The following is a 24,596-nucleotide window of genomic DNA, read 5'->3' as shown; positions in this document are numbered from 1 at the left end:
CCACCAAGCCTGGCTAATTTTTTTATTTTTGGTAGAGACAGGATTTCACCATCTTGGCCATGCTGGTCTTGAACTCCTGACCTCGTGATCCACCCACCTCAACCTCCCAAAGTGCTAGGATTACAGGTGTGAGCCACCACGCCCGGCCTATACATTTATTTTTAAAAGAAGATATTCAATGATTTGGCAATTCTCCTTCCTAGTAAATTCTCACAGATGTACTTATGAAGTCATGTGCAGGTATTTTTGCTTTCAAAATCTGTGTAATTCCTGAACTTAGGTAAAAGTCCGGATAGTAAGAATATGGAGAGTAAGTAATTCTTTCTTTTTTTCTGACTTTCATATAGTAAGATTTAGGATAGTGATCTGAATTGTAACATTGTTTTAAATAGGAAAACAACTGTAAATAACCTAAATTTCCATTAATAGAGGAATGGATTTTTTTTAAAAATGTGACTTTCTAGTATAGTACTCTAGAGTGGTTACAAGGAATGAAGTAGACTTAGATATAGAGGTGACATTCAAATGATTTAACTAGTGTGGATGGCACCAACACCAGCCAGTAAGAATGGATGTGGACTATAGTCCTTTGTTCTCTGCTGTATATTACCTGGGGGAGTGGCTTGCAACAACAGCTATTTACTAACTAGTATTGAGTATTCCATTTTAAAAAAAGAACTAGTACTATCAGATAGGCATACCTGGTGAATATTCTTCTTATATGTGTCAATATAGGAGAGTTACAGAAACATACTGAGTGAAAAAAGTAAGATGCAAACAAACCAGATGTGTGTTAGTTTCTTAGAGCTACTGTACCTGACCACCACAGTTACTGAGTACTGCTGATATAAATGAAAGATACTTGGTATGTTCCAGAGTTGTCTGAGTACCACAGCTAGGTGACTCCTAACAACAGAAATGTATTGTCTTCTGTAGCCTGAAAGTCCAAAGTCAAGGTGTCAGTGGGGCCATGCTCTCTCTGAAGGCTCTAGGGAAAGACCCTTTCTGGTGTCATCCTAGCTTCTGGTGATCACAGGCAATACTTGGCTTGCCAGCTACATCACTCCTGTCTCTGCTACTGTCATCACATCCTTCTCTCAGGAGGTATCTGTCTCTGTGTCTGTCTTCCTCATCTTAAAATCACCAGCAGTCATACTGACCTAGAGTCCACATTAATCTAATGCAGTCTCATCTTGATTATATTTTCAAAGACTCTCTATCCATATAAGGTCACATTCACAGGTTTTGAATGACATAGATTTGGGGAAACACCATTCATTCTAATACATTATGTATGGTACTATTTATGTGTACTAGAAAACACACAAAGGAATGCTGGTTTTGATTTTTTACATATATATGTATACACATATATGTATATATGCAGATAAAGTAATTGAAATGGTCTAGAGGATACATACTAAACTCAAGATAGTGTTTGTTCCTTCATAGGGGAATAAAATGAGATTTATATATTAAAAAATATTAACAGTTGCTTTGGGAGGCTGAGGTGGGTGGATCACGAGGTCAAGAGATTGAGACCATCCTGGCTAACACAGTGAAACCCCGTCTCTACTAAAAATACAAAAATTAGCCGGGCGTGGTGGCGGGCACCTGTAGTCCCAGCTGCTCAGGAGGCTGAGGCAGGAGAATGGCGTGAACCCAGGAGGCGGAGCTTGCAGTGAGCCAAGATTGCACCACTGCACTCCAGTCTGGGCAACAGAGCAAGACTCCATCTCAAAAAAAAAAAAAAAAATTAACAGTTGGTAATGTGAAATGTGGGCGTATAGATGTCAATTTTTTTGTACTTTCCTATACATATTTAATTTTTTAAAACAGTTGATATTATGTGATGTTATTGTGTAATACTCTATCATATATAACTTATGGAATTTATTTTTGAGAAAGAGTCTTGCTCTGTCGTCCAGGCTGGAGTGCAGTCACTGCAACCTCTGCCTCCCTAGTTCAAGCGACTCTCCTGCCTCAGCCTACCAAGCAGCTGGGATTACAGGCGCACACCACCTCGCCTGGCTAATTTTTAGTAGAGACAGGGTTTCACCATGTTGGTCAGGCTGGTCTCAAATTACTGACCTCAGGTGATCCATCCACCTTGGCCTTCCAAAGTGCTGGAATTACAGGCGTGAGCCATCGTGCCCAGCCAAACTTTTATATTTTTTACTTTTCAATTCTGAATAATATTTAACCACCATGTAGTGAGTATTTGTTATGTGCCAGCCTCTGAGTGGAGAATGCAGTCAGGGTGGGCTTGTTTGTAATGGGGGATGCTAGGTGATGTGGGGCCAGAGAGTTGAATGAGTGAAAATATGTGTGGGGAATGCACCTGTATATAGTTGTACTTTCAAACATATTGACATGAAATTGAGTGTGGTATTCCTTTGTGTTTTTATTCTTTTTATCTGTTTCTGTTCTCCCTATACTTGCTAGAGAATGATCTATTTTAATCCCCTTTTAGAAAAACTAAGGTACAACCATATTATTTAGACTTAATTCTGTTTTCCTGATGTCATGGATGACTGTTGTGTTTGTTCTTGTTTGTGTTCCATATTCTCCTTCTCTTGAATTCTCCTGGATTTGTCCTGCTGTTACTATGGTGAGAAGGGGCAGCTAAATACTTACATGTGTTGTGGTGGTTTTTTTTTTTTCTTCCCGATATGGTACATGGGTGGTTCATGCTGGGTTTATTTTGCAACAGACTTACGTGGTAGTTTCTCAAGATGTAGAATTCTAGAATCATAATGTCTTCCCTCAAAAATCTTGAGACATTGTTCTGGTGTCCTTCAGATGTGTAGTGTTCAAAATGGGAACTCTAACGTTAGTTTCCTTCTCTTTCCATTGGTGATAACATGTTTCTTCTGTCTGGAAGCCAGTGGAACTTTCTCATATACTGCGAATTCATTAATCTTGCAAGAATGTTTTGATTGTTTTTCATGATTTTTTCTTGGAATGTTGGATGTTTTTCTTTTCCTCTCAAAGAAATTTTCTCATATTACTGATTGTTCTGTTTTTCTTCTAGTTTGTTTCTTCTGGAATTTTTAAGTGCCTATGACGTCTGCACTTTTCTCTTATAGTATCTGTGGAGAACTTCTCAGTTTGGTCCTTCACATCACAAATTTAATTCTCCGTAGTGCTCACTCTGCTGCGCCTAGGCTGGAGTGCAGTGGTGACATCTTGGTTCACTGCAACCTCCACATCGTAGGTTCAGGCGATTCTTGTTCCTCCACCTCCAGAGTAGCTGGGACTGTAGGCATGCACTACCACACCCGGCTAATTTTTTGTATTCTTAGAGAGTCATCATTGGGCCAGGCTGGTCTCAAACTCCTGACCTTGGCCTCCCAAAGTGCTGGAATTACAGGCGTCAGACACTGCCCAGCTGCCATTTTAATCTTAAGCAACTTTTCTTTGTTCTGTGATTTTCTCTTTTCATAGCAGTCTCTTCTTATTTTATGGATGCAATATTTTGTCAAATCTCACTAAATATACTAATTAGAATTTTTTAAAAAAAATTCCAGCTTCCTAAATCCTCTCTGTTTAATTAGAGGTCTCTTCTCTCTGCCTGTTCAGTTTCATAGTTTATTATTTATTTATTTACTTGATAAACTTTTTATTATGAACACTATGAAACTTAAACATAATTGGAGAAAATAGTAGCATGGATCTTCATGTAGTCATTATTAACACTCGTGTTCTTATTTCATCTACCCGCTTTACCCTCACCACCTTTTACATTTTGATTTCTATTTTTAAAAACAAATCTTCCATATAATTTCATGTGTAAATATTTTAGTATGTTCTTTCAATAAGTGTGGACTTTAAAAAATGTATCATACCAGCCAGGTGAGGTGGCGCATGCCAGTAATCCCAGCACTTTGGGAGGCCGAGGCAGGCAGATCACGAGGTCAGGAGATCGAGACCATCCTGGCTAACACGGTGAAACCCCGTCTCTACTAAAAAAATACAAAAAATTAGCCAGGCGTGGTGGCGAGCACCTGTAGTCCCAGCTACTTGGGGAGGCTGAGGCGAGAGAATGGCGTGAACCCAGGAGGCAGAGCTTGCAGTGAGCCGAGATCACGCCACTGCACTTCAGCCTGGGTGACAGAGTGAGACTCCATCTCAAAAAATAAATAAATAAATAAATAAAAATAAATAAATAAATAAAAATGTACATTCAACAAAATCAACAATAATGTTTAAATTCTTCCTAACAATTTATTATCTCTAATTATCTTTAAAATGTCTTCTAGAGTTGATTTGTTTGAATCAGATACCAACGTCTACTGCATTTAGTTATTAAGACTCAGAAATCTATAGCACTCTCTCCCTATCCCAGCTTATTTTACCCCTTATTTGTTGAAGAAACTGGGTTATTTGTTTAGTAGGATTCCCTGCATTTGTCTTTAGCTGATTATGTATCATCATGGTATTTAATGTGTTCTGTCCTTTGTATTTTATGTGCACTGGTTAATTAGAAGAGTCTTGAGTAGGTTCAGCATATCACTCTCTTAGGTCGAATGTCTTCACTTAGTGGTTTGGTTGTTCATCTGTACTTATAAACACAAGTCTAGACTAACTTGTTTTGCAAGGTTGTGGGATCCCCCCTCTGCATTTGTGAGTGGTGGGGAGTCTGCTGTACTCTGTGGATGTGTGCCTCTTCTTAAGGGAGAGGGCAAGAATCAGCCCAGCAGTCTCTTCCTTTTTCGTGCATAGGTAAAGAATAATATGGCACAGTGACTTTCCTTGAGTCACGGAGAAAGGATGCAGGAGTAACCTTAATGGAAGAGAACATTAGGGAGTTCGAGTGCTCGGCTGAGCCCATTGGGGTTTTTTTATTGTCGTTTTTTCCCCCATTTACCTCTTTCTTTGGGGCAGCCCAGATTTGGCTGCTGTACTGCCCAGTGTTTGTACCTGTCTGTCTGCCTGCCTGCCTCTCTCTCTCTCTCTCTCTCATCGCCAGCTTACAAATCTGCAGTGGAAATGTCTTAACTTAGAAAATAGTTCTTGCTTACTTCGGCCCGGAGGTGTGCACCAGAGCTGCCTACTCTCCATAGCCATGGCAGAGCACTGGAGCATCTCTCCTTGAAAATCTGGAATCATTTGCATTCGTGGCCTCTCTCTGCTGCTTAACTCACCTTCAGAGCAAAGTCATGGTTTATCAAAAATTGTGGACATGGAGTAATCCTTTTGTCTGTAAAGCAGTCATTTTTTACTTAAACTTTTCTTCCCCATTACAGATACTAAAAAATATTACTTGGTATTCAGAACGAGTTTTAACTGAAATCTCCTTGGGGAGTCTCCTGATCCTGGTCGTAATAAGAACCATTCAATACAACATGACTAGGACAAGAGTAAGTATTCCAACTGCTGTTCTATCTTTTTTGCATACAGTACAATTAAGACGATAGTTTAAAGCAATCCCAATTTTTAGGGTGCTAAAATTCTCATGACATATGGTAGAAAATACAGGTCACTGTATAGTCACTGTATTACATGATCCTAATGTAACATAAGGTCTTAATATTTAATGGATTGTATGATTGGAGATATTTACATGAAATAGAAAACAAGCAATGCAAAACATTTAGATAAAAGCTATTGTATGTCTTTATTTGGCCAGTAACACTGATTTGCCTTTTTTAATATCAGCAAATAACAAAGCACAAGAGGACAAGAAAATGAGCACAAGAAATGAGCACAAGAAAGTATAAATTAAATGAGAAAGAAATAGAAGAGAGAGAGTATTTTAAAGAGTAAAAGAAAAAGAGAAAAGAGAATATTTTAAAGAGTAAAAGAAAACTTTCTGCTGGATTCTATTCACAGTACCTGGGAGCAAATTACAGTTCTGGTTAATAGAAATATATTGTTAAAGAGAAGCAGTGTACAGAATTCATAACTGAGAGAAATGGTATTTTATTTATTTATTTATTTATTTATTTATTTATTTATTTATTTTTGAGCTGTGATTGTGCCACTGCACTTCAGCCTAGGCTGCACTGGAGTGCAGTGGCACAATCATAACTCATTGTAACCTCCAACCCCTGGGCTTAAGTGATCCTCCTGCCTCAGCCTCCTGAAGAGCTAGGACCACAGGCATATGCCACCACACCTGGCTAATTTTTTTTTTTAATAGCCAAAGTCTCGCTATGTTGCCCAGACTGGTCTTGAATTGGTTTTGAACTCCTGTCCTGAAGTGATCCATAGGCGTGAGCCCCTGCTCCCAGCCCATTTTCAGTTATTTTCCCCTGTGGGGCTGTTGCAGATACACATTCATGTTTTTATCTGAAACCCTAGGAGCCAGCTATGTTTTAGAAAGCAGAAGTTTTTGGATTTTAGAAAGATAATTATAGTTTATATACTCTACTGTATGTAACCATTAGGGCCTTAAGTAGCATGCTGTACTTAGACATTATATTTCTGTAGCAAAATATTTCAATATTCACCATGGAGGGAATAATGAAGACCATCAGAAACATTGTCATTTTTTGTGTTGTGAAAAAAACTTTGAATTTTCCGTGCTTTATGGATTTAGGAATTAGAAAAAAGAGATTGTGGATCTGAACTTTCTAAAATCAGTGACAACTGAGTTTACATTTGCTTCTATTAATAGTTAACCTTGGTTAAAATATGGAGAAGACTTGATTGTATGTTTTACACTTGCTGTTTCCTCACAGGACAAGTACCTTCACACGAATTGTTTGGCAGCTTTAGCAAATATGTCGGCACAGTTTCGTTCTCTCCATCAGTATGCTGCCCAGAGGATCATCAGGTAAATATGAACTTTAAAAGAAATACTGATTTGCTTCCAGTTGAGCTATTAAGATGGATACTATGGTGGTTCCATTTTAAATGTTACCTGTGAGGACTATCACATTTTTCTACTTAATTTTTATCACCTTCTTGTTTTGTTAAAAACACCTTGTTCTGTTTTGTTTTCTAACCTAACTTTTTGATCAAAGTTAATTTTATTTACGTTCAATCTTTTTAAAATGTAATTTTAAGTGTAATGTTAGTTTTTTAGAGGAGCAGGTATATTTCTTAGTAATGTAAATTAAATATGAATGTATTTGATGAGCATTTTATAGAGCATCACAATATACTTTTAAGGATTTATCTGTGTGCATTTTAGAAAATTTTTATAGCAGTTCACCCGTGTATTAGTTTCCTATTGTTGCCATAACAAATTACCAAAAATTAGTGGCTGAAAGCACAAATTAGTCATTTTAAAATTCTCTAGTTTAGAACTCCACCGTGGGTCTCACTAGGCTAAAACTGAAACAGAGCTGCATTTCTGTCTGTAGGCTGTAAAGGAGAATCTGTTTCCATGCCTCTTCTAGTGGTTGGAGGCTGCCTGCATTCCTTGGCTCATGGCCCCTTCCTCTGTTATCAAAGCCAGCAACAGTAGATTGTTGAGTCCTTCTCATACCTCATCACTCTGACCTCTTCTGTGGTTCCCTCTTCCACACTGAGGACTCTCGTGATTTCCTGGACCCTTCCTGATCCAGGATTATCTTCCCATCTCAAAGCCAGAATCATAATCATAAGGTCCCTTTTGCCATGTAAGGTAACATTCATAAGTCCAGGGGATTAGGAGGTGAACATTTTTGAGGGAGCCATTATTCTGTCAGCCAGAAACCCTTGTCTCTTCCCCACCCATTGCCAAAGACATGACTTTTTTTTTTCTTTTTTTTTTTTTTTTTTGATGGAGTCTCGCTCTGTCTTTTAGGCTGGAGTGCAGTGGTGCGATCTCAGCTCACTGCAAGTTCCATCTCCTGGGTTCACGTCATTCTCCTGCCTCAGCCTCCCGAGTAGCTGGGACTACAGGTGCCCGCCACCACACCTGGCTAATTTTTTTTTTTTTTTTTGTATTTTTAGTAGAGACGGGGTTTCACCATGTAAAGACATGACTTTTAAGGGTAGGAAAGCTAACTAACCAGTCATGAGTGAATATCATTGCAGGACTTTTTAATATATGGGGGTACTTTTTTGACTTCTTGTAGGATGTTCGATATTGTCCAAGTAGCTCTCAAATAGAACCTCAGTGAAGTCATATTGTTTCCTTTAATTTTTACTTGTGGGGCAATGCAGGGTTTTTCTTCTTCTTCTTCCTCTTCCTCTTCCTCTTCCTCTTCTTCTTCTTCTTCTTTTTTTTTTTTTTTTTCAGACAGGGTCTCACTCTATCACCCAGGCTGGAGTGCAGTGACGTGATCTCGGCTCGCTGCGACCTCCGCCTCCCAGGTTCAAGTGATTCTCCTGCCTCAGCCTTCTGAGTAGCTGGGATTACAGGCACACGACACCACGCCTGGCTAATTTTTGTATTTTTAGTAGAGACAGGGTTTCACCATGTTGGTCAGGCTGGTCTCAAACTGCTAACCTCGTGATCCGCCCACCTCAGACTCCCAAAGTGCTGGGATTACAGGCATGAGCCACTGCGCCTGGTCTTTTCTTGTTTTTTTAAGAGACAGGGTTTCACTCTGTCAAGCAGGCTGGAGTGCAATGGAGCAACCATAGCTCACGGAAAGCTCAAACTCCTGGGTTCAAGGGATCCTCCTGCCTCAGCCTGGTCATGTGGTTTTGACCATTCAGTTTTGTTTAGCAGTCATTGGTGGTGATCCCAACAGCGTATCACTTTTAAGCGCTGATCTCACATTCTGTTCATTGTTTAGGCATTGATTGACCTGGGCTCATTTTTAAGTTACTGAAAATTAAGTTGTCTGTTTATCTTCGGAATTTAGTAGAGGATATTTTGCATTGACTCACTATTTAATTTATGTCTAGTCGTAATACATTCCATTAGATTATTTTTTGGGTTTGTACTTTAGAGATCATCTAGTTGGCTGACATTGGACTAATGTGAACTTCACTATTTAAAGTAAACATAGCAGTCTCCTCCTACCTTGGAGTTTTTCAGGTATTCTGAAGAGCCTTTAGTTTCCAGGAGTTAACCTTTGTCACCATGCTTTATTTCACCGTAACAGAGTTAATGATTTCTGTGCTGCTTTGTAGGCTGTTTTTCTGTTTATGTGCAGTTTTATAACGGTTTCATGAAGATTTCATTACACAATTAACTTTTCTCAAATGACAAATGAACATTTAGCTTGTTTGATATGAAAATGCCAAATTGGCCGGGCGCGGTGGCTCACGCCTGTAATCCCAGCACTTTGGGAGGCCGAGGCGGGTGGATCACAAGGTCAGGAGATCGAGACCATCCTGGCTAACACGGTGAAACCCCGTCTCTACTAAAAATACAAAAAAGTAGCCAGGTGTGGTGGTGGGCGCCTGTAGTCCCAGCTACTCAGGAGGCTGAGGCAGGAGAATGGCGTGAACCCGGCAGGCAGAGCTTGCAGTGAGCCAAGATCATGCCACTGCACTCTAGCCTGGGCAACAGAGCTAAATTCTGTCTCAAAAAAAAAGCCAAATTAGCTGGTTGAGAATTTAAGTTCTGATAAAATACATTAAGTACGATTAAATATTTTTGAGATGCAAAAAAATTTCTAGTTGGGAAAAATGTATATTAAAACACTGTGCTCAAGTTTTAATCTGTGATGACAAAAGTAGAAAATAAACCAATCATATTTGAAGAAATAAGAAACATAGTTTAGATTTGTGATCTGAGAATATTTAGATTGTGATCATCAATAATGAGCAGTGCTTTACTTCATTTTAATAGATTTTTAGTTAGCATAATATGAGTAAGGAACTATGTTAAGCAATGCAAGAAGTATCAAAATAAATAATAAAGATTCCTGCCCTCAAGAAGCTTGCAATTCAGTAGGAGGAGTAAGACCAGGACCAATCTTCGTATATATATGATACAAGGATCCTTTATATAGCAGAATGTTCTATGAAATATATATTATTATACCTTAATATTATAATGAAATAAAAATTGCTATGGAGGGGGTGAATGGCTGGTTCCAAGAATGGTGAGAACGCTTCTCGTTGAAAGATTAGGCAGGGTGGCTAGAGAAAGATGACGTGATAGATAGACTGGCCTGATACACCAATCATCAGCTACAACAAACTGAAGCAAAAGAAGAGGGGGTATGGTGAGACAGCATGATTTATATATAGAAAATAACCAATTTCATGGAACTGGCATGCTGTGGACCTGTATTGGGATTACAGGTGAGAAGCCTGAAAGGAACAGCTGGGGCCATTACTGTGGCGGGGCTTAAGGGTGGGACTCACAGTTTAGAATAATCGAAAGGAATGGAGAGAAAAGAAGGTCTTTTCTTAATAACAACAACAAAAAAATAAAGTATGATTAAATGAGTTTATAAGTGGATTTTGAAGAAAAGAATTTAAGGTAAACTTTTTGAGTCACCTCTTTGAGCAGATGATAGTATCATGGTCTGTTTGTCACACTGAGGGAAGTGTAGTTCTACCCAGCTCCCACATGCTGCCAACACTTTTCTTGTTCAAGGACCACATTTGAGTAGCTGGCGTGGACCAGAGCGTCGTGTCACGCAGGAGGGAGCTTGTTGGAAATATAGAGTGTAGGTGTGGCTTTTGACCTACTGGATCAGTCTTCTTTTTAACAAGATCCCTGGATGATTTGTATCTACATTAAAGTTTAGAAAACACTTTGAGTTTTGGCCAGGAAATCATTATGTATTTCCTGAGAAAACAATTGTCTTGAGCTGGAAATGGGGGCCAGCTTTTTTGTACTTTGAGGGAACTCATTTTCTACTAAATATTTGTGTTTAGGGTATAGAAATGTATGATAAGGGATGCATAACAAAAACTGTTTAGATACCCAGAAGGTATTACAGCAGTACAACTCAGAATTCACCAGACTCTCTAGTAACTGCTTCAAGTGAGAAGTAAGCAGTTTTCATATACATGATTCCTAAATCCTCTTTTAGAAAAAGACTACACAATTTGATATTTGCCAGTCGCAAAACTTAGAAGAGTCAGTATTTCACATTATCTTCAACAAAATGCAAAACAGATAACATGTTACATTGCTATGAAAGGATGTGGATAAAGCTTTGAAAAGCCTCCTTAGCTGGACATAAATGTAAGAAATTATTTTTTACAGTGCCTAGGCTGTTGCTCATATTTAATGACAGTGTATCTTCTACAGACTCTTGGTGTTCTAGGAGAATCACAGATCTAATTTGAGTTTTGCTCGATTTGTAAGTCTTTTGGATGTGCTGTAAATTGCATATTTGCTGTGTTCTTTATTTAGGATTATGAGGTTATTCAATTTCAAGACATTTATAAAGAGCAGATTATATGCAAGGGATTGCTCTGGGTTAGAAAGATATCATTTACTTCCAGCCCTTAAGACTGTCCCTTATTGTCTTTCATGTCCCTCCACTGGCTGTTTCCTCTGGCTTCTCCTTCACCGTTTGCTTAACAGGTAGTTTCCTCTAGTATCTCATTCTGTCTTGTTTTCTTCTGTCTTTACACATTTTCTCTGGGAGATCACATATATGTCAATGACTTTACATACTGTCATTTGTATACTGAAAATCTCTTGATATGGTTAGGCTTTGTGTCCCTACCCAAAATCTCATCTTGAGTTGTAATCCCCATAATCCCCACATGTGAAGGGAGAGAACAGGTGGAGGTAATTGAATCATGGGGGCAATTTCCCCCATGCTGTTCTCGTGATAGTGAGTCTCACAAGATCTGATGGTTTTATAAGGGGCTCTTCTCCCTTGGCTGTGCCACTCTTCTCCCTGCCACTTTGTGGAGAAGGTGCTGTGCTTCTCCTTCACCTTCTGCCATGATTGTAAGTTTCCTGAGGTCTCCCCAGCTGTGCTGAACTGTGAGTCAATGAAACCTCTTAACTTTATAAATTACCCAGTCTCATGCAGTTCTTTTTTTCTTTTTGAGACAAGTCTCACTCTGTTGGCCAGGCTGGAGTACAGTGGTACAATCTCAGCTCACTGCAACCTCCGCCTCCCAGGTTCAAGCAATTCTTCTGCCTCAGCCTCCCAAGTAGCTGGGATTACAGGTAGGTGCTTGCCACCATGCCTGGCTAATTTTTGTATTTTTAGTAGAGATGGGGTTTCACCATGTTGGCCAAGCTGGTCTTGAACTCCTGGCCTCAAGTGATCTGCCCACCTTAGCCTCCCAAAGTGCTGGGATTACAGGTGTAAGACACTGCGCAAGCCTCAGGCAGTTCTTTATAGCAGTGTGAGAACTGACTAAAACACCACCCAAGTCTAAATTCATAATCTAGATCTTTCTCCTTCACTGTACTGGCAGACGGTACAATGTAGAGGATAAGCACATAGCCTCTGGAGCCAGACTGCCAGGGTTTGAGATTTCAGCTCCAGAACTTTACTACCTGTGGAACCTTGGCGATGATGTTCTTCACCTTCGCTGTGCAGCAGTTTCCCATCTGTAAGATGAGAGTGGCAGTAGCTGCTATCTCAAAGGATTATGGTGAGAATGAAGTGCATTGACATTTGTAAAGGGCCTCGCACATAATTTGCCCCGAGTAAGCTTTAGCTGGCTAAGCACCAACTCCACTAGGTTCACTACCTGGGTATTCCATGCTTACTTCAGACTTTCATTATGTTTAAAACTGAACTCATTTTCAAACCTGCTCTTCCTTTTAAATCCCCTATCCTAGGTAATGGCGCTCACCACCGTCACCCAAATTGCCAAGCCAATTCTGTAACTTTTCTGCCTTTCTCTCAAATTCTTACTGGACCCTGAAGTTCTACCTAACTCTGCCATTGTAATTTGCATGTGTATGCTCTTCCCTTTCTCCATGGCTGCTGTCTTGGTTCACATGTGTATCGTCTTCACCCACACTATGCCAGTAGTCTAACTGGGTCTTTTTGCCTCCCTACTCACCCCTGCACACTGCTGTATTCATTGGAAAAGCAAATCTCATCTTATTGCTTCCTTTGCTTAAAAACATTAAATGGCTTCCTATTGTTATCAGGTTAAAAATCTGACCTGTGCTCTTCACTGGGGTGATTTCGCCCCCCAGGGAACATTTGACAATACGTGGAGATTTTGTTGTTGTTGCCGGAACTGGGAAAGAGGTTGCTACTGACATCTAGTGGGTAGAGGCCAGAGATGTTGCTAAACATTCTACAGTACACACGACAGTCCCCACAAGAAAGCATTACCCAACCCAGAATGGCAGTACTGTCAAGGCTGAGCAACCCTTTCTTAAAGTGACAGTCTGGGCCCTGCCCTTTGCCCTTCATCTTCAGTTGCCATTTGCCATGTACCCACTGCTTCTGCTTTCCTGAATCATTACAGTTCCTTGCTCTTTCACAGCTATACCGCTGAATCTGGATAAATGTGGTCTGGAACTAGAAAAAAGTTGAGGCGGTTCTTTGTATCACCTCTTTTTTTCTGTAGATTTTTCTTTTTCAACCAGATTCCCACCCCTTTATTCCGTGTCTTTTATCTTGAACCTGCAGTGGCTTCTTCAACTTGCTGAGGCCTCCCTAGTTCAGCTCTTAGGCCTTTTATTTGGACCAGGTTGCTGCTAACATAGTTGTTTCATATTCCCCATTCTTCAGATTACAAAGAGAAAGAACCCATTTGGCCCTATTCATCTCTTCATAGCAGACCATGGATCACTGTCAGTTTCTGGCCTAGGGGCTAGTTACTGGGGCTAGAGAGGAAGGAAAGCCCTGGGAAAGGAGAAAGTTACATGTTAGAAGATCTGGCTGTGGTTACCTGGCTTCTTTTAGAAGTAGGTGTGGGAAAGATAGAACTTCCAAGTCTTGACCTGTCCAGTGTAGGTGCTTATGACATACTGGCCTGGTCTGGAGTTGCAAGTCCTGTTGCTTAAGCAGAGTAATAATTACTGGAGATAAAAGACTTATTTTATATTTCTTTGCATTACTTTACAGAGAGTCGCTCTCTGTAGGCACACAATAGACTTTTAATAAATGCTTAGTGACTGATTCTTAGAAGATGGGCTGGCATCTGGAATTTAAACTTAGTTCTGGCACCCACTATTCTGAGACTTCGTGCAAGTTGATTAGCATCTGGCTATGTTTTGCAGATATCTGCTGCCGCTTGAAACTAGTGAAGTTGATGATCTAGTGTCCATAAGATGCTTTAGACAGTGCCACACACTGTTGAAAGCTTTCTGGGTTTTCACACCTCTTGAGAATAAAGTAATACAAAATATAGATTAGGTTTTAATTAAAACAATTTTATGAGAGCAATACAGTTATTTCTGATAAAATTTAATCATGCAATTTAAGAATTTTAAAATTCTCAAATCCATGACTTATGCTTTCACTTTTTCTCACAGCCATCAGGAGTGAGTGTATACACTTCAGATTTCAAGTGTATGGTTGTGTAACTTCCATGTAGTCTCAAGCTGGCATTTTATGTGAGCTGCCTTTTCCTGCCCTGCACATGTGATGACACATATTTTAATCACCCAGCATTTTTTTGAAGACTACAAAACACAAGTTGATTGTTGAACTCTGTGGTCAGCTCCTCTATTTTGGGCAAATAAGATACTTTAGACCATTCAGGCTCATGGAATTAAAGAAAGAAAGACAATTTGCCGCCAGCCTTCATTTAAATAATTATTTAACATTAACTTACCCCAACAGGCTTCCTCACTTCTGTTCCCACTGAATTAAGTTTTCATGGGTTTTTTTTTTCCTCAAATGTAAAGGGGAATATTAATAAGCAAATTGACCTGTTTGTTGGGATGAATTTATATTACACACACACACATGCACAGTTCAAATATGTAATATAATATATGGTTATGATATTTTAGAAATATTGCCTTATTTTTTAAAAAGTCCATTTAATGATAAATTTATACCTGCCATCCTCAGTGTCTCAACACTTATCTCTCTTGTGTTACATTTAAGGCTAGTTGAAGTCTGGAGGTTTAGACAGTCAAGGGTATTGACTCTTCACAGCTGGTAAGTGGCTGGCCCAGGTTTGTCCAGATCAAAAGCCTGGCTCACTCCAAGAATGGCAGAATACTCCTTCTGAGAGTGACTCACTCACCATGGGACCATGGATCCACACTCCTGGGATTTATCTGGAACAGACAGTTCTCTGCAATCTAAGGTAGCCGTGTCCTTGGTGGTCATGCAATTTGCTTTCCCCCAGCCCTGATTCCACCTGCCTCCCAATCTAGCTAAGTACCTAAAGTTATAGTAGCAAAGACAGGAAGGTCTTTTCCATTTTTTAGAACTGACATGTTTGAGGCAGGTATGGATGTGTTCAGGTATTACAATACATGGTATGTGGAAATTATCCTGGAAAAGAGGATAAGAACTGTGTGTCTTTTAGCCTGAGACAATAATATTTTTTATATCTAATCCTTGATATTAAATTTTATTTTTAATTTAATAAATACTTATGAATGCCTACCACTGCTGAAGTCCTCTTTAATTTGAGAGATCTTATGTTTTTATTGCAGACGAATGCCATTTGTTGTATCTAGAAATTAAGTGTTATAGTTAGTTTTATTTTTTAAAATTTTGATTTTATTTTAACCTCATATTATTGTTAGCACTGTAGTCAAGAAATTATTTCTTTAGGGAGGGAATTATCTGATAGTAAGAGTTGTAATGAATAGTTCAGTTCTGTTTTCAAAACCTTGCTAAGTTATTTAACTTTTTTTTCATCTCTTGAATGAGGTATGATACCTACTTCATTTGAGTGATGTAAGAGTTAATGATGGCTTGTAAAGTCTTGCATCTCTATTTTCTCTATTATAGTATTATCACATTTTTGAGATATTTTGAATCTAAAAATAAATCTGGATAACATCTCTACAAAATAATTTATTGGTCTCTGCTAACCTGCTAACATTGCTAGATTCTGATTCCCTGCCCAATGGATTTTCGAATTGCCTATATTCCCCAAATATTTTTCTAACAAAGATGATGAAGATTTTATTGAACATAGAAGTTTTTAATAATTGTTTTATTGTAGATTGGTAGGAGATCTGAGCAATGGCTTGCGGTGGAAATACTTCTCTTAAATGTATATGATTTCATTTTTAAAAGATAGAATTAGCTTGCTCTTGCCCAATGCCCAGGCAATAAAAAGGTTCCAGTTTCTTCATTCCTTTGGTCTTTGCTGATCCTTGTTTGATCTTGGCATAGCAGTAGCCAGGAAAGGAAGGAGGAATGTTTGTCTTGAAAATCTGGCTTCCTGTATTTCCTACAGCCAGTGGTACTTTGAAGGCAGCTAATTTTTTCAGGGAAATCTGGCTTGGTTTGCTTTTTTAGTTTAGTCCTTTCTTAAGGAGTTACACTGAGAACATTAGGCAGCTCCTCTCTGAAAATTTATAAGTTTCCAGTAGAAAATTGTTGCCTCTTCAAAAAATTGCTAGTATTGTACAACAGGGTATCTTGGCAGACTTGATGGGACACATGAAAACTTCATAATTGGTTTAATTTCAGTTTAGACTGCTGGCACATTCAAAATGTCAGCTTTAAAGAAGCATGTCATATGTTTATCAGATTTTTTATTTCTTATAAGTAAAGACCTTTGTGGACAAAATTGCCACATAGCAAATTAAACTTTAAAATAACTTCCATAGAGCTTTATTGAATGTCACCATGATGTTACAGAGGTAACTGGGTGTGGTTCATACTTTGTTCTCTTAGCCATCAATTATTAAACCTCCATAAGCCTGTTTATTTTTATGAAGTTTGTAAGATTTTTACCTACTTTCAAGCTAACAAATTTACCTGCTACGGTTTTGTAGATTCTGGTAGGACACTTAAGACTCCTGGGTCAGAGACAAAGGAGAGTGTGTTATTGTCCTTTTATTATATGTTTTTATTGTAAATTATTAGTCATAGCAGTAGTAGGAGCCAGAATACTCTTTTCTTGTGTGGTTCCCATACCCACAGGGCAACATGACAAGGGCCAGGTGACACCTGCAAGTGCAGTGGGTTGCAGTACAGGAGAGGAACCCAGAGCTTGGGAATCCCTAGTCTTTTATAATAGCCTTCAAGCACACCTGCCCAACCTTTGCTTTGAAGGGAGACATCTTTAATATATTTGATATCAAACTACTCGCTGCTCTAGAGAGAGACACTATCTCTGTCTTCCAAGTCTGTTCACTCTACAAGCATCCATGCAGAGATAGCCCAGAGCAGAAGGCTACTAATGCCTCTGCTTTTAAGATGTGCAAAACATGAGAGAGTGGGGAATTGTCTCCCAACACTCCTTACCTAGTTAGGAATTTCTGTTGCCACTGGAAAAACCTGTCACTGTTTCATTAAGGTAGGGCAATAAAAGATCACAAGGCAAAGGCAAAATTAGAATAACTGAGAGGGTCTGTGTCTCACTGTGCACACGTTGTCTTGATAAACATCTTAACAGGAAACAGGGTTCAAAAGCAGAGAACCAGTCTGACTAGAATTTACAGGCTGGAATTTCCCAATCCTAGTAAGCCTGAGGGCACTGCAGGAGACCAGGGCATATTTCAGTCCTTATCTCAACCGCATAAGACAGACATTCCCAGAGCAGCGTCTGTAGACCTACCCCCTGGAATGCATACCTTCCCCAGGGTTGTTCCTTTCTGGGAAGAAAATTCAGCAATATTTCTCCTACTCGCTTTCTGCAAGAAGAAAAATGTGGCTCTATTCTGCCTGACCCTGCAGGCAGTCAGACCTTATGGTTATCTTTCCTTGTTCCCTGAAAATCGCTGTTGTTCTGTTCTTTTTACAGATGCACTGATTTCATATTGTTCAAACACACGTTTTGCAAACAATTTGTACAGTTAATGCAGTCATCACAGGGTCCTGAGGTGACATACATCCTCAGCTTACGGAGATGACGGGATTAAGAGATTAAAGTAAGACATGCATAAGAAATTATAAAAGTATTGATTGGGGAAGTGAGAAGTGTCCATGAAATCTTCACAATTTATGTTCAGAGATTGCAGTAAAGACAGGCATAAGAAATTATAAAAGTATTAATTTTGGGAACTGACAAATGTCCATGAAATCTTCACAATTTATGTTCTTCTGCCACGGCTTCAGCCGGTCCCTCCGTTAGGGGTCCCTGACTTCCCGCAGCAGTCACCCAGTAATTATCAAAGGAAAAAGATCTTCCTTGTTAGAGGGCTCACAGCACCATGGCTTGTTCACGATGGCCCAGTAGGTATTTGAACGAATGATGAAATTCTGATACTTGAATTGAGCTAAAACACATGGTTAAAATCTACTGGCTATAGGTAAGGAGGAACCAGTGTGCGTATAGACTACCTTGTTTTTGGTTTTTTTTCTTCTTCTTCTGCGAAGCTGGTATCTGTCACACACATACTGGATCCTATGCAATTGGTTATTTGTGTTATCCAATAATATGAGTATTATTTATATTTTATAATGAAGAAACGAAATCTCAGAGAAGTAACTTGTCTATAGACAATGACCACATTGGTATTTAAACCTGCACCTGTGCTCTGTCTATAATACTGCACCACCTTCCTTTGCCAGTGCTTCTTGTAAGTGAAGTTTTAAATTAAAAACAAGTAATTTGTGTACTTGGTCATTTAATATAACACTTTACTTGGGGGCAGTTGTTGCCAACCTTTCTAAACATGTGATCCCCCTGTTGACATGTTTTTAAAAACCCATTGACTATCTTTCAGTAGTTACTGACTGAAAAGATTTGAGGGTGAACAGTGGGTTCCCAGATACCCTGTGATAGATAGTCTAAGCAGCTTTTCCCAATCAGAGTTCATGAGAAAATCAAGTCCAACGGAGAACCAGATGAGTGGGGATTTCCCCAGTTCTTTCAAGGAGATAGTCATACATAGCGAATACCTTCTAAACAAGTAGGAGAGAAATTAGTTGATGGCAAAACTTTTGCCTTCTTAGGAATCCTGGTTTAAAAGATCTGTGAGGCCTTCTGGGTTTGAGGTCCACTGGTTAAGAAAAATTACTGTAGGAACCCAATGTGACACTCCTGTTAATTATTTAAAAAAAAAAAATCTAAAATATGCCTGCTTTATTCAAACTTGAAGATCATATTGAAGCATGAGAGCATTTGTCTATTATTTACTGAATAAACTTTCATGGACCCATTAGTCCTGGAAATTCAGAAGTATATACAACTCTGTCAAAACTTACTGCCTGATATTGATATAATAATTGTATCTTAGTACATAAACCAATCAAAGACCTTCATATTATGAATTTCCAATTTAGGATCACTCAGTGTTAAATGAATTACTGAGATTCTAAGTATGTCCTCTGATAAACTAGAGAGACTGGTTCTAGCAATGATTTCTTTTTTTCCCTTTTTTTTTTTTTGAAACAGAGTCTTGCTTTGTCACCCAGGCTGGAGTGCAGTGGCACGATCTCAGCCCACTGCAACCTCCACCTCCCAGGTTCAAGTGATTCTCATGCCTCAGCTTCACAAGTAGCTGGGATTGCAGGCATATACCACCACACCTTGATAATTTTTACATTTTTAGTGGAGACAGGGATTTACCATGTTGGCCAGGCTGATCTCGAACTCCTGGCCTCAAGTGATCCACCCTTCTCGGCCTCCCAAAGTGCTCATATTACAAGCGTGAGCCACCACGCCCAACCCTAATAATGATTTGTTCATGGAGTATTTTAAACAAGAGTAGGTATTTAGGGGACATGTAATCATTTATCAGATATTTTCTGTGTGGCTACCATGTGTTAGACATCTCCAGTCACTGGCAATTCACACCATAGACTCGTGCTGCCTTCAGAGAGCTTATCATCTAGCAGGCTCTGCTTTTTACTGTGATGAAAGTGGGACACAGGAGAAGGCAGCCCGCTCACCTGAATATCACAAAAGCCTTACCAGTGAGATGATTGATGCTTGAGTTATATCTTGGAAGATGAGCAGGTCTCCTCTTTTAAATTAGCGAGGAGGCAGCTCTTTTCTCTGTCCATCTGGCTCTTGGCCCTTCCCTAGGCTTCCTTTAGAAACCCTAGGTATAACTTGACGTTTTAGGATATACTTCCCTTTCAGTGACGTACAGAAGACGCAAAACTTCCTTCATCTAACTTGACTCCCACAAGGGGATGAAAATAAACTTTGTATTAAAATAAAACCCATCTAGAGGCTGTGTGTCAAGCTGACCTTCATCCAATTTTAATTTGTTTTCTTAGGAAACTTTATTTTTCAATGTATATTACAGTTATCAGATGATCGAAATACTCAGATTACTTTATGTATTTTTATTGTTATTATTATTTTTTGAGATGGAGTCTCACTCTGTCAGACAGGCTAGAGTGCAGTGGCGCTTCCCACTCAGCGCAACCTCTGCCTCCTGGTTTCAAGCGATTCTCATGCCTCAGCCTCCCGAGTAGCTGGGACTAGAGGCGCACACCACCACGCTCAGCTAATTTTTTTTGTATTTTTAGTAGAGACGGGGTTTCGCCATGTTGGCCAGGCTGGTCTCAAACTCCTGACCTCAAGTGATCTGCCTGCCTCAGCCTCCCAAAGTGCTGGGATTATACCCGTGAGCCACTGCACCCAGCCCAGATTACTTTAAATTAGATCAGCAGTTCTCAGCAGCAGTGGAATGGTGGGGTGGGGTGAGAGCACGTGGAGTGTAACTCCAGGCAGCCCATCTGACTCATCTTTGCAGAAAGGCTCCTGAAGAACATGTGTGGTACATGTTGTAGTGCTGGGAAAATGGTTGATAACTCGCAGTGTAGAAGGTGACTTATTGTGGAAACTGAATTTGTACGTTATTAAATTAACTACAGTCAGTGCATAATTATTTAGAAGCCTCAAATGAGTGATCAGTTTTTTCCTTTTTAATTTGAAAAACTGGAAACATGTTTGAAGAGAATTATATAATGAAACTTCAGATTCTCAGCATCTACCTTCGGCAGATACCAGTTCTTGCCAAACTTTATTTCATTTATTTCCCCACCTCTTCCTCCCTACCCTGGATTATTTGGAAGCAATTCCTGACATCATTTTATCTATCAGAATTGCATTATGTAAAGAGGTACATTTTTATGAATATCCATTTATGATTTGGTCCCTCTACAAGTGGTGGAGAGAAAAATAAAATCAGGTTACCACTATCTTCCAAAACATGGAAATTAGCCATAGTTTTGGTCCTTAGTCATTTAGAACCTGATTCAGTTCAGGGCTTACTCTATCACTCGTAATCCTAGTCAGTGTTGTATGGACACTCTCTTATTTAATTGTAACTCTAGCCATCTATAAGGTACAGAATTTCTGTTTAAGAGATGAGGAGACTGAGACTCAGCCTGAGACTTATCCAAGGTCATGTAGCTCTTAGTGTGGTGGAGCTGAAATTGAAATCCAAGTTTGACCCTAGCCTGGAAATGTTCTTTTTGGCAGACATGACATTGATAAAACTGAAAAGGATAGACAGACATCATCTACCTTATACCTGCACTGAGAGTCTCAGTTGTGAATGAGTAGAATGTCCACTATATAAAGTTTCTATGGAGTCTTGGATCACTTCTGTGCGTTGATTCTCAAAGTGTGTTCTGTGGGCCACAGAGGGTCCATGGAGTCTAGTCTAAGCCTTTTATAATAAGACATCATTTGCCATTTCCACTGTGCTGACATTTGCATCAAAGGTACAATAGCAAACTTGGGGTAAAACTGCTGAGACTTTAGCACAAATCAAGTGGTACCTAACTGTACTAGTATTCACTATATTTTCCACAACTACACACATATTTGTGGTAAAATAAAAGCCATCTTCACTGAAAAATGTCCTTGGTGAAATAGTAAAAATGATTAGTTGTTATAAATCTTGACCCTTGAGTACATCTTTTTGATATTTTCTGTGATAAAACTAGAAGCTCACATAATGCACTTCTACTCCATACTGGGTTCCAGTGATTGTCTTGAGGAAAAGCAGGTGTGTGATGGAGTTGTGAGCTGAACTAGCCACTTTTCTGATGGAATAGCATTTTTACACTAAAGAACACCAGAGAGGAAGTCTTGGCAGAGAGGAAACTGCCAGTGTTGGTTGCTAATAAAGTTTTCAAGTCAAAATTAAAATTTTAACTTATATTCGACTTATATTTGGCATCATGAGTTTGACAACTTCCCAATAATTTAGACTTTTGTTATAACATCAATGATGTTAATAAACGTGGATTTTAAAAAATATTATTTGATGAAATGTGTCAACATTTGGAAGATCTGCGTAATTCAGTGAACCAGTATCTCTCAAATGACTGAAGGGGCTTTTTCACTAACTGTATTAATGTTAACATGTAATGTGTTTATGATTAAATTTAAATGAATTAGTAAATACTTAATATTTTTCTCAGTTTTAATATCTATCAGTATAACTGACATATGAAAAAGTTCTTTGGGGTTCTCATTAATATTTTTAGGAGTTGAAAGGGGCTCTGAGAGAAGTATAAGAGCCAGCACTCTAATGCCCTTTCAGGATGAGGTAGGTAGAGTGGATGTGAGCATGTCTGTATTACAGAGGTCACTGTATATACTTTTAAATATCTACTATTTCTGAATTAATTATACCTTTACTTCCTTCCATCAGTATAATCAATATTTAACTACATTTGTATTATTCATGCTTCCATTTAATAAATATTTATTGAGAACATAGTTATCAGATGTTGGAAGAGAAGGGTTATACAGAATATATAAATCATGTTTATTCTCTGTAAGAGCTCATGGTCTCTATCCTAAAAAGTCTTAAGATGGCAGTGTTACTGTACTAAATTGCCTTTTAAGTTTATTGCTTATCTTGCCCGGGTGTGGTTATGAAATAAATTTGTTGCTGTTGTCTATTTCTGTGTAACAAACCACCCCAAAACTTAGTGGCTTAAAACAACAATTTGTAATGACCTCCACCGGGCTTTGGGTTGATTGCTTAGCTAAGTCATTATCTACTTGAGGTCTCTTGTTTGCCATCACAGAGCAGCTGGGCTGGCTGTCCAGTGTGGTGTCATCTCAACGCTGGCAGTTGATGCTAGCTGGGAGATATGTTGAGGTGTTGCCTGGAGCACCTCAGTTCTTCTCCTTGTGACTTTGCTATGAAGCTTGGCCTCTTCACTGCAACATAGGCAGGTCCCCAAGAGGAGACATCCCGAGAGTGGCAGAAACTGTTAGGTTTCTTATGGCCTAGCTCAGCTATCCCTGAATGTTACGTTTTATTGGTCAAAAGCATGTCACGAGACCAGCCCAGATACAAGAGGAAAGAACCACAGAAGGGCATAAATGCTGGGAGATGTGGTTCATTTGTGGCCATCTTTGGATACTAGCAGCCACAAGACTGTTAGAAGACTGTTGAATTAAGTTTTATAAATTATTGCTTATTGTAGCTGGGAAAATGAAAACTTTCATTCTTAAGATCAACATCCAGGCTTCTGTTCAAAATAGAAAATTTAAGCTGAGTCCATTCAAATGCTATTCTTTGCATTTTTTTCCTTTAATTTACATTTGACATTAACATCATCTCCCTGACTTTTGCCTTTAGTTTCTTTTTTGAGCAGGAAATGCCCACTATCTAGTAGAGGTGTCTTATAGTCAGAATGGAAGAGAAGCAAGTGCAGAGTTCCTGTATGATGCATGTTCATGTGGCTGCGCTTGCTGGCCACTGAGTTGTTGATATTGACCAAATCTTGTCTTTAGTCTGAGAAAATGTATGGCTGTGTTATCTGGTGGTAATGTGGCGGGCTGGATGTTCACTCTGACAATAACAGCGCAAGTTCTATACAAGAGAGGCCGAGGGGTAGCATGTGGAGGGTGAAGTTTGAAGGTTGTTTGCAAGTCCCATTTAAACAACATTCACAGTATCTCCAATTTGATTATGTATCCACAGTGGCTTGGAGATCTGGCTGGAGGAAATATTTTTCTTTTTTTTTTTTTTTTTTTTTTTTTTTGAGACGGAGTCTCACTCTGTCACCCAGGCTGGAGTGCAATGGCATGGTCTCAGCTCACTACAACCTCTGCTTCCTGGGTTCAAGTGATTCTGCTGGAGGAAATTTGATAGGGGGATGCTTTGGCTAAAGCTCCCCCTTGGTGGTGCTGTTGCACTATAACTTCCAAAGAAAACATCTTTTCTGTTGCTCTTTTTTTAAAACAAACATTTTATTGGACGCTAAGGTGCACCAGGCTCTGTGCTAGGCTTAGGGGAACTAATACAACAGTTAATATCCTTACAGTCTAATCCTGGCTATTAACTTTCTTAACATCAAGAGTGAAGAAATAATATTAATACATAGCTAATTAATTCAAGCCAGATCCATTGCTGCATGTAGACACTATGGAGGCAGTAACCAATTTGCCTAAAGATGATGCATTCACAAATTTCACAGTTTTAAAGGTTACTTAAAGAAGTATCACATAGCCCTTAAATATTGTTAAAAATGCACAGTTTCACTCTGATATGAAAATTGCAGTTTAAAACTTCACTGACATGCTGTTTTTCACCTATCAGATTAGAAAAATCTGTTTTCCAGGTTATGTGGAAACAGACCATCTCAAAATTTTCTGGTTGAAGTGTAAATTGGTACAACTCCTATGAAGAATGTAGTAATATCTATCCAAATTTCAAATAACATCACCCTTTGACCCAACAATACTACGTGCATTTGTGCAAAATGACAATGTACTGGTTTATTTTGGGAGTTTTTTAT

General features: G+C 39.0%; 1 protein-coding gene across 1 annotated transcript in view; it reads left to right on the top strand.

The window, feature by feature from the left end:
* The window catches only part of LOC116273024 (dymeclin-like), a 68,521-nt gene that overhangs the window by 21,895 nt on the left and 22,030 nt on the right, over positions 1 to 24,596 (top strand). Inside the window, exons 4-5 of the mRNA XM_031661968.1 lie at positions 5,250 to 5,363; positions 6,687 to 6,781. Of these exons, the coding sequence (XP_031517828.1) occupies positions 5,250 to 5,363; positions 6,687 to 6,781 (209 nt within the window). The remainder of the gene's footprint in view (positions 1 to 5,249; positions 5,364 to 6,686; positions 6,782 to 24,596) is intronic.

This window comes from Papio anubis, unplaced genomic scaffold (genome assembly GCF_008728515.1).
Source record: "Papio anubis isolate 15944 unplaced genomic scaffold, Panubis1.0 scaffold317, whole genome shotgun sequence".
NCBI lineage: Eukaryota > Metazoa > Chordata > Mammalia > Primates > Cercopithecidae > Papio > Papio anubis.
This window is presented reverse-complemented; position numbering and strand designations above follow the sequence as displayed.